Consider the following 9,872-nt stretch of genomic DNA (forward strand, 5'->3'; position numbering starts at 1 on the left):
ATGTTGTTTATTTTTAAATGCTCCTATATATTATTTTTCAGATTTTTGTTTTGTCCTTTTATTCTCATGTATTTTATAAAGCACTTTGTGACCTTGTTGGATCAGGGCTGTAGAAATATAGTATTATTAAACATTTTTATAACAAGAAACACATGTAGCATGTTCTAGTATTTTTGCTCATTCAAATTGAATTGTTTTCAAATAAAAGGTGACATGTCCACTGTTGTTTAACACATTAAAAAGTGAATATGTTGAAATAATCAACTGTTGTCTCATAATAATAGTCTTCATATAAAACTTAAAACAATGACTTCAGTATATAAACATGCTGCAAAAAACATCCTGTACATCCCATGTGAAAGAAAATCTTCTGAATTATTTTTTGTGCACATTGCAACACAACGATGTGGATCAGTTTAAAAATGTATAATTTCCATGCTCACTTACCACGATGGAGTAAATTCAGTGACATTCAGGGCTGTTGTTTCTTTTCTTTTCTTTTACTAAAGTCAATGCAGAAAATATCAGAGTTTCCTGTTCCTAAGAAAACAGCAGGTTTAACTCTGTAGGTAGTTAAATTGATCAGTGGATCATTAACCCCAGTTCTGCAGCTTCACTACAGCACACCAGAGTCACAGTGACCCCTAGTGGTGAGGCACTGACATCACCACCACAATACATGACATAAGTACAGTATATGTATATATATATATATATATTTAGGTGTATATATACAGTCATTTGAATGTGTTATAAAGTGGTGAGGGAGTTGTCTTTGTCTCTGAAAATGAACGACTGGCACATTCATTCACAAATATCAGGTCAACTTTGTCCTTGGCTTCGTTCCAAAATCTCCTTCCTGTTTTGATTCCAAAAGTCACTGAAGGCAAACACGGGAGAACAAAGTTGACTTTAAACACAGCTCTGTCTTTTAGTTCCTGCCTGAACCTCAGCCATCATGGCCACCGAGTCCCCCTCCATGTTCCTGCTGCTGTCGTCCCTCCTGTCGGCCGTGCACGCTGAGGGTTCCCCGCTGGTGCCGGCTGAACTCGCCCCCGTGCCCTGTAATGACAAGGCGGTGGAGAAGCTGTCTCGTCTGGCTCTCACCTACATCAATGAGGACCGCACCGACGGCTACAAGTTTGCCCTCAACCGCATTGCAAACGTGCACTTGCAGGCTCAGGTTAGTGCAAACAGCAGTGCTCAGTGGAGGGGGGCAAAGGCAGCCTGGGGGGGGTTGTTCTATCGTGGCAGTGGGGTGATTTGTGCATGTTTCACAGAGGCTGTGGTGTGTAAAGGTTGTTTTCCCCCTGAAATACCCAAACATTGAGAGCAGAGAGTCACACGCTGGTGGACGTAACCAGCCGTGGCCAATCTGCATGTCAGTGGGACTCCATTTGATAAGATTTATGTTTTGTTGGCTGTGACTGTGCACAGTTGAATTTTCTAATCAGGAATCCTCCTCTGACATCGTCACAATGAGTGGACTCCGTCTCTCTGGAGGGAACTGATGATAGAATTAAACTCTGCTTGTCAAGGACTTATCAGACATCAGTGACATGAACGAAAACCTGCAGGTACATCAGTGCAAAACCACTGAAGACTTTTAAAACAATGAATATTTGCCGTCTGCATTTTGCTGCGAGTGTCACTTTCCAATAAATATGACGTAGAAATCGAAGTACATAATGTTCTGTCGTGAAATGAGAAAGCCGTCCTCTTTCACGCCTCATGAAGAAAGGCCTTTTACCGAGGCGACAGTTAATAAAGTCCCAGGTCATTCCGGTCCAGCACCGCCGGGACAAACCTTGCACAACAGGGCTTTATGAACTTCATGCTGTCAGCCGCTGAAGGCTGTTGTAGCCCGACTGTGGGATAGATGGAGTTTTAAGAGGCTCAGCTCGGCTTCATGACCTGAAAAGGCCCCGTTACACCTGCTCAAAGTGTTGACATTTGTTTTCAGTGCTGCAGCCCGAATCAATATTGAACTGGAGTGGCACTCAGTCGAGCGCAAACCGTCTCCGAGGCTCGAGTCCCCTTCAATTCCGCACAGAATCTGTCATGTTTACGTGGACACGGTTCTTAAACTGTTGAAGAGACATGTAAAGTGTTCATGCACGAGTGAATTCACATTCTCTCAGCCACACGTTGGTGTTAGTTACACGTCTCTAGCCCCATTTGTCACCATACAGCTGCTGCAACTACGCCTATACCCCTGATGAAACCACATTTCAATTCTCTAGATCTAGATTTGTATTTACACACTCACAGATATCAGCCCCCTAAATATGCCTGATCGTTTTCATCAAGGTCCAGGAATTATTCCCTGGAAATCGAATAAAAAACAAAAACCCATAAACGCCTCATCTAGCAACGTTAAAGGAAGTGATAAAAAACATTCCTGGATCTGCCTCCTCTCTCCAGATCCACGCAAAAAATTAATGGGCTCTTTCATGGGCCTTGTCCTCGCCTTATGCCAAGTTTCCTGGAAATGTGTTCTGCAGCTTTTTGTGTAATCCTGCGGAAAAACAAAGAAAGTAAAATATCACTCTGCATTAGTTTCATCGAGATCAATGAATTATTCTCTGAGAGATGTCAAAAAATGTCAAACATGTGACAAACAAACAAACGGACACGGATGAAAACACAACTTCCAAAATGTTCCAGCACAGAGAACCTCATCAATGGTTCCCCGAAGCTGCATCTGCACAAACTCAACTCAGGAGCGTGACTGATTTACATGAGCTTTTTGTGCAATTCCTATATTTTGTGATGGATGTTTTTTTCTCGCTGCTGGAAAAATTCTGACTGCAGAACATTGTTTGTTCCTCGTCTCTCTGTGTTTTGTGTTTGCTCTGTGCACGTCAGGGCCCGGCAGGCAACGTGTACTACCTGGACCTGGATGTCCTGGAGACCAAGTGTCACATCGGCAGCCCGAAACCATGGAAACGCTGTGACGTCAGACCGTTCATGGAGACGGTGGGACACACACATACACACAGACACACACACACACACAGAGACAAACATACATTTGTACTTTGTACTACACTTGTAAGTACCCTCACCGCCATAATGAATTCCCATACACTGCAAAAATGCAGTTAAAGAAAGTAACATTTTCAAGTGCCTTGAATATTGGAGGCGTCAGGGTTTATATTCACAATATCCATAAGTCACACGAGCAAATATTACAACAATCAGAATATATAACAGTTTAACTCTTGTTTATGCAATGTAGTTTCCTACTTAAAACCTAATTTGAACTTGACACCAGAGTCTTTCCCACAATCATCTTCACTTCCAAACAATAAATACAAGAACAAACACACATTAGAGTCAAGTCATTAGTTTTCATCACCTCTGTTAACGACAGTGATAATTGTCGATTGTGACAAACACTGTTTTTCTTATTTGCAGCAAATCTCTGGTAACTGTAACACGACCATCCTCCACACACCAGAGGGCTTCTCCTACCTGTACAGCTACGACTGCACCCTGGTGCCAGGTAACATCCACACACTCAACACTTCTGTACAAAAGAGTTTAAACACCATGAAGATCCTGTTATCAATGTTCTAAATGTAATGTATTGTATTTGAATCTACATGTAGCTGTGGATCTTGCAACTGCTGCGTCTGGTTTGAATTCCTCAACAAAACCCAGAGTCATAAGAACTGGACAAATATTTATAGAACGGATGTATTTATATATATTTTCTCGTCTTCATGACCACAAAAAGCTCTTCACACTACAAGTCACATTCACTCTGCACTTTCCTATCATGTCGTTCACACACTGTCGGCAGAACCATCAGAAGTTTTTGGTTCAGTGTTTTTGCCCGAGAACATAAAAGCACCAACCTTCTGGTTAATCACCTGCTCTGACTCTGGAAAGAAAAGAGAAGGGAAGAAGGAAAGCAAAGGAAAATGTTTCCATCAAACAGACATTTATAATTTCTAACATATAGGTGTAACTAATAATGATGATCCCCAATTAAGGTAATTATTAAACTTGTTTGTCTTCTACTTCAACAAATTAAAATGTTGAACATGACAATGTCCGTTGGTTTTTACATATTATTTATTATTATTTGATCGCCTGAAGGACCTGAACACCCTAACGAGTAATTTAATACCTGTAGCTCAAACAACAGAAAATTCAATGTCCATGTATTATATACTTGAGTGTTGGGGCCATATCAAAGAAAGATTCAATAGATTTCAAGAATAATTTTGTAATATTACAAAAATGGAGTCCTCATTGAGAAGGCAAAAATAATCATCATGATATTATGATAATACATTTTAAGAAAACAAAGTTATAATTTAGCTACAAAGTAATATTAAATGAATAAAGTTGTAATTCCATGAGAAGGTTTTTTAATATATCTAGAATTAAGATATTCTAGATATTTCCTCACTCAAGTTCTTGGGTTCTTTCTTTGGAATCGACAATTCCTGATACTTATGGTTCTGATAACCCCAAAAGATTAACTATTTCCTTATTTGTGAAATCTATACTAAATACAATCTGCACACAATATTGTCTTCATTGTGTTTTCAGTGTAAATGTTCATTTCTCCCGTGCCTGCGTGGTCCCTGCAGATCCCCCAGAGAAGCTGCAGCAGGTCTGTCCCACATGTCCCCTGCTGCTGTCCACAGACAACCCACAGGCCGTGAACACAGCGCAGGTCACCCTGGCATCCTACAGGAGACGCTCCACGCTGGGTGCAGGACTCGGGCTGAAGAAGATCACCAGAGCTGCGGCGCAGGTAAAAAAAAACACAGGACACACAGCTGTGAACTTTGATTAGAGAAGAAAGCTCCCAGGGCTAATTCCATCATTCACACAACAATGTGTTTATTGGAAAATAACACTGGAGATTAATCTCTGGGTGTAAATGAGCAGACGTTCGACTGCACCCCTGAGCTCCCGTGCACCAGATGAGAAGCTTTTACTGCTCCACAAAAACCATAATGATGCAAGAGGTTGCAGAGGATTACTGACGGCGACTCAGACGTGACTGTCTGGCCGGGCAAAGGAGAAACTGAATCGCTCACTTGGGGTCTGAAATAATCCTTGTATTGCTCCTCTTTGCCTCTGATTGTCCAGCTTAGGTAACTTATTTAATGCTCTAAATCCAAACTGACAATCATTAAGTTACAGCACGAAGCCTCGTCGCCTCCGTATCTGACTGCAAATGTGATCTTTGTGCTCATTTGTGCAATTTACACTTTCTCTCACCTTGTTATTTTTATATTTCAGGTGGTGCCGGAGAAAGCCAGTTTTGTGGAGTACACCGTCCAAGAGTGTCCAGAGGGAGTGACGGAGAGAGGCAGCTGCCGGGGACGCTCACCACTCTCTGACCCGGAGGTACGAGTCGACATCTAGTTAAAAATCAGACAAATAAACCTGGTTGTTGTTTGTTCATTAAGCTTCAGATGTTTATGAAACAAAAGTACAAAAAACAGTTGCATATAATTAAAGAAAAAGGCTAAATTAAGATAAATATATATACACAAACATATAAGTTATAAGTTTAACTTTTATTTAATAATATCAATCTCAAGTTATTTGATTTATTTAACTCATGTTGCTTATAAATTTCATTGAAAAACAAAAAGTCAACATTTCAGGCCTAATGAACTTTTTCAGTTTTGATTTCAAATCCATAAAGACGAACATGACAGAAAGACAAGAAGGCACAAAGGCTGAAATCAGTGAAATCATAGAACATCATTGTAGGCGGACCATTAATTTTAAAATAATAGATTGCAATGTCAGCATTCTGACACTGTTATGACATTAATTAATGTTGTTCTAGAATCACAAATAAACATCGATCCGCCAGCGTCTTGTTTACCGTCGCTGCAGCGGCTCCGGGAAGTGCTACTTGACGACATGACAGATTCATTTCTACTTTTAAATCTAAGAGCTGCAGTAATTGATTCTTTTATCAACGACTGCTGACACGTCTGCTCCTCCTTTTTAATTTGTACATTTCTTTCCCCCTCTCTGCTCTTTTCATTCTGCCCCTTTTATTAATCATATAAAAGAAATTAAAGAATAAAATGTTCTTCTCTCAGACGGCAGGTTTCTGTGCCGGATCTGTTCGAGGTGACATGAGTGTCCATCCTGAAGTCCAGGTGTCCTGTGAGATGTTCAAGCTACAGGTACGAGACACAGTTAGGAAACGTTCACCTTCTTCTATCTGAGCCACTTGAACCAAAATGGCTGCAGTCGTTACCTCCAGTCATGTAGGTTATGTTTTTGCCGTTTTCTGTTTGTTTGTTTGTTTGTTTGCTCGTTGGTTTGTTTGTCAACAGGATTAAGCCCCAAAACTCCTGAGCTGATTTCTCTGGAAATTTGTAGATGGATCAAGAAAGATCCCATTAAATTTTGGCGTGAATACGGAAAAAGGGGCGTCTCCAGGATTCTTTTAAATCAATGGTCGTTGTTTTCTCATTGTCATGATTTCCCATTCAATAATTCATGGTTCTAGATGTAAAAAAATCTGACATATTCAGGGGAGTAATATTTATGAGTGTGTGTCATTTGGTGCCGCTCTACTGACTGCTGTTCTTAAAGCAACGCTATGTAGCTTTTACAGAGCAACAGCGCCCCCTGCAGCCACACATGTGATTAATCTCTGTTGGGCTCCTCTCAATGTGTTGAGTGGAGCTCTGACTGAACGCTGGATATTACCCACGATCCTCTGCTTCCTGAACCAAAAGAGCTGCTGCTGTATCAAATCCACCAAACTCTGTTCAGAATTCTTCATATTGAAAAAGATTCCTGCTGAATATTGGAGATTTTTTGTATTTTGAACTGATCTAAAGTTCAGTTTAACTCTTCAACTTGCTGAACCTGATTCTGACAGTTGAAGCTGTGACTCTCAGTCAAATCAAATCATTTTTAAAGCTGCTAATTTAAGGTATAAAAGTTGCTGAGTGTTGCTTTAATCAAACCACAAAGTGACAACAAAACACACAATCAACACGTCCGAAAATATAAAACATGACAAACACGAAGAGTAAATAATATTTTAGCTGTCAACCACGTCCTTGTGTGATTTTTAACTCGCAGACCGGAAAATAGCAGCAGAGATTTCACTCTCATAGCTAATTAAAGAAAACAGCGTCTGTGCAAGAAGGAGAGAAATAATTGAACATTCATCTGAAATAAAAGCCGTGAGTCACACAGTGTAAAGTCGACAGTAAAGAGGAGACGCGCTGTGGGGCTGTAAGTTGATAATAAGCCACCGTGTGACCTACTTGTGATGAATGTTGTGCGTCTGAATGGAAGCTTCCAGTCGTATAATTATTCTGTCACATCTTCCACGTGCTCGTGTCTCAGAGTTTGTGTTGTGCTCGTGTGTGTGTTTTTAAATTGTACGACTCTTGTGCTATAATTATGTCGTCTTCTCACTTGTTTCTAGACTTGTGGCGTCTGATTTAAAACTGCATGAGTGAAACGCTTCTGTGCGACGGAGAGTTCAGGACATATTCTGGAAAATTCAGGAGGTTTCAAGAATAGTTTTGTAATATTACAAAAGTAAAGTAATGATTGAGAAGGCAGTCTATAGACTATAGAGTTGAAATTAGATGAGAAAAAAGTTGTAATTTTAAGAGAACAAAGATATAATTTAGCTAGAAAAAAGTAATACTACATGAAAAAAGTCAAAGATTAATGAGAATTCTTTACATTTTTTAATATATCTGGAATTAAGCAGTTTAAATGAAAAGAAAGTTGTAATATTACAAGAATAAAATCAGAAGAAGAACATTTCCACAAAAAAGACAATTTCCCCCAAGTTCTCTGGTTCTTTCTTTGGAATAGACATTTTTAAATTGCTGATACTTATGGTTCTGATAACCCCCAAAAAATTAACTAGTTCGTTATTTGTGAAATCTATATTCTCCACATTCCTCATTTTACTGCAGACAACAGGTTCATCTTCTGATTTTCTCCCTCTAACGTGACACATTAAACCTGAAACAAAAGGCATTATTCTTGTAAATTTACGACTTTATTCTAAAAATCTCGTTGTTTTTTCCTGTTAAGTGGCCCTGATACTCCATCTTACTTTTTCCAGCTTGTGGAGTGAGTGTAAAATCTCCTCTTTGTGTGACCTTGTGTGTTTGTGTGCAGAACGTAGACGTCCTCAGGCCGCTGCAGCCGCAGGGTCACGACCTCCCTCCGGACCCTGAGAGCCTAACCTTCGCTCCTCCGATCGATGACCCAGCAACTGATCCACAGCCCCTTCCCTCTGACCCGACATCGCACCCTGCTGTTCAACCAGCGCCGTTTAACCCCGCACCCATTGAGCCCGAGCCCTTTGACCCCTCGGTGGCGGTTAACCCGCTCACCTCCTCCTCCTCCTCCTCCAGCGAGTCGTCTGAAGGGTTGGTCGACCAGCAACAGCAACCAGCACCAGCTCCTGAGTCGTTCGCTTCCTCCTCTGAAGAGGTTGGTGGCCCCCTGGCGCTGCGTCCGCCCTTTGACTTCCACTACCAGCGGCGTGAGCGCAAGAGACGCCAGGCCTTGATGGAAACTTCCACCACGCACAGCCCCGTCTTCCTGTCTGATTTCCCCAGTGGCCGCTCTCCTTTCCGCTCCTGTCCCGGTCCCGCTCGATACACCACAGTTTAACCGACGCTGCTTAGGAAACCATTTGTTCATCTTTAATTTATCCACGGAGACGGTGCGGCAATAAACTGCTGCGCTCCCCGTCACTGCAGGCTTGTAATAATTTGTGCTAATGAGACGAATGCTAGCTCCTTCTTTTTCCCGTGGCCCTGAAATGACCTCTCTGCTGCAAATGGTACAAAGCAGACAAAACAGCCACGAGTTCAAACACATGTATTAGAAAATGGCTTCAAATAGTTGAACAATTTGAGTAAATCATTGTTTTAAAGAACTATAATACTTAAGCGGATCAATATTTAACAATTTGATTTTTCTTAGTTGCTTTATCAATTAGCTGAGTGAAGGGAAATGAATCTGAAGCTATTTTATTTTCAGTCATTTGAAGAAAAAAGTGCATAAACTATATTAATATAAATCTTTCACAAATGAGATGGCTTCCTACTTTTGTGTATTTTATATATTTCTAAATTGAGTATCTATGGATTGTGTAGAATTGTTCTGTACGAAGGAAACGAAGAACAGAAGCATGAATAAAAACATAGTATTTTACTTGGATCGAACTCCAAGAAGCACTCTTCATTTTTGTCTGTGAAACATTTTTTCAAGGTAAGAAATTCTTATAAATCAATTTCTGGAACTACAAAGTCCAAGTTCTACAATATTTTGTTGTCATGTCTCAGATTTAAAGGAAAATACTGGTATTGTATTTTACAAAGTGAGTCTTATTTTAATAGTTGTGGCCATTACACTGAGGTAAGTATAACATTTCACCCTCCGCAGTCATTACAGAGAAAGAGAACTTGAGCACTTGGCTGGGGACAGCTTTACAAAGAAGTTCAGTGGAAGTCTGGGTTTATTATCGGACTCTTCAGCCGAGCCGAGTCGGTGCCAAACTGCACTGAAGTGAAAGACAAGTGCAAACATCTGAAGCTTTAAAAGCTCACAGCGACTCAAAGTGAGCTTTGGTCAGCAAAGCAACCGGAGCAATTAGCAAGAGCAGAGCGAGAGGGAGGAGGATGTGAAGGACCCGTCTCTCATGTGGCTCTGTGTCGCACTGTGGAGGATCTGCAGTGAACCAGGCAGCAGCGACACAGAGCCACACATCAGAGGAGGAAACATGGAGAAGACGGAGCAAACTGATCAATATGCAGCAGCTAGTGTTGATTTAAAGGACGATTCAAACAGCAGAGTTCACATTCTAGGACAGATGGTTACAAAGA

At 40.8% G+C, this 9,872-nt stretch overlaps 1 protein-coding gene across 1 annotated transcript; it reads left to right on the forward strand.

The window, feature by feature from the left end:
- The first annotated feature begins 899 nt into the window (after nucleotides 1–899).
- si:ch211-262h13.5 (uncharacterized protein LOC571127 homolog) lies at nucleotides 900–9,229 on the forward strand. The gene is made up of 7 exons (XM_035176848.2): nucleotides 900–1,183; nucleotides 2,869–2,979; nucleotides 3,421–3,508; nucleotides 4,608–4,774; nucleotides 5,269–5,376; nucleotides 6,090–6,176; nucleotides 8,155–9,229. The coding sequence occupies exons 1-7, from the start codon at nucleotides 959–961 to the stop codon at nucleotides 8,653–8,655; spliced, it is 1,287 nt and encodes a 428-aa protein (XP_035032739.1). The 5' UTR covers nucleotides 900–958; the 3' UTR covers nucleotides 8,656–9,229.
- Nucleotides 9,230–9,872: the final 643 nt, after the last annotated feature.

Source organism: Hippoglossus stenolepis, chromosome 14 (assembly GCF_022539355.2).
Source record: "Hippoglossus stenolepis isolate QCI-W04-F060 chromosome 14, HSTE1.2, whole genome shotgun sequence".
Classification (NCBI taxonomy): domain Eukaryota; kingdom Metazoa; phylum Chordata; class Actinopteri; order Pleuronectiformes; family Pleuronectidae; genus Hippoglossus; species Hippoglossus stenolepis.

Coding starts and splice junctions, on each gene's coding strand:
- si:ch211-262h13.5 (XM_035176848.2), top strand. CDS start 959: ATGGCCACCGAGTCCCCCTCCATGTTCCTGCTGCTGTCGTCCCTCCTG. Junction 1,184..2,868: donor ACGTGCACTTGCAGGCTCAG/GTTAGTGCAAAC, acceptor TGTGCACGTCAG/GGCCCGGCAGGCAACGTGTA. Junction 3,509..4,607: donor CGACTGCACCCTGGTGCCAG/GTAACATCCACA, acceptor TGGTCCCTGCAG/ATCCCCCAGAGAAGCTGCAG.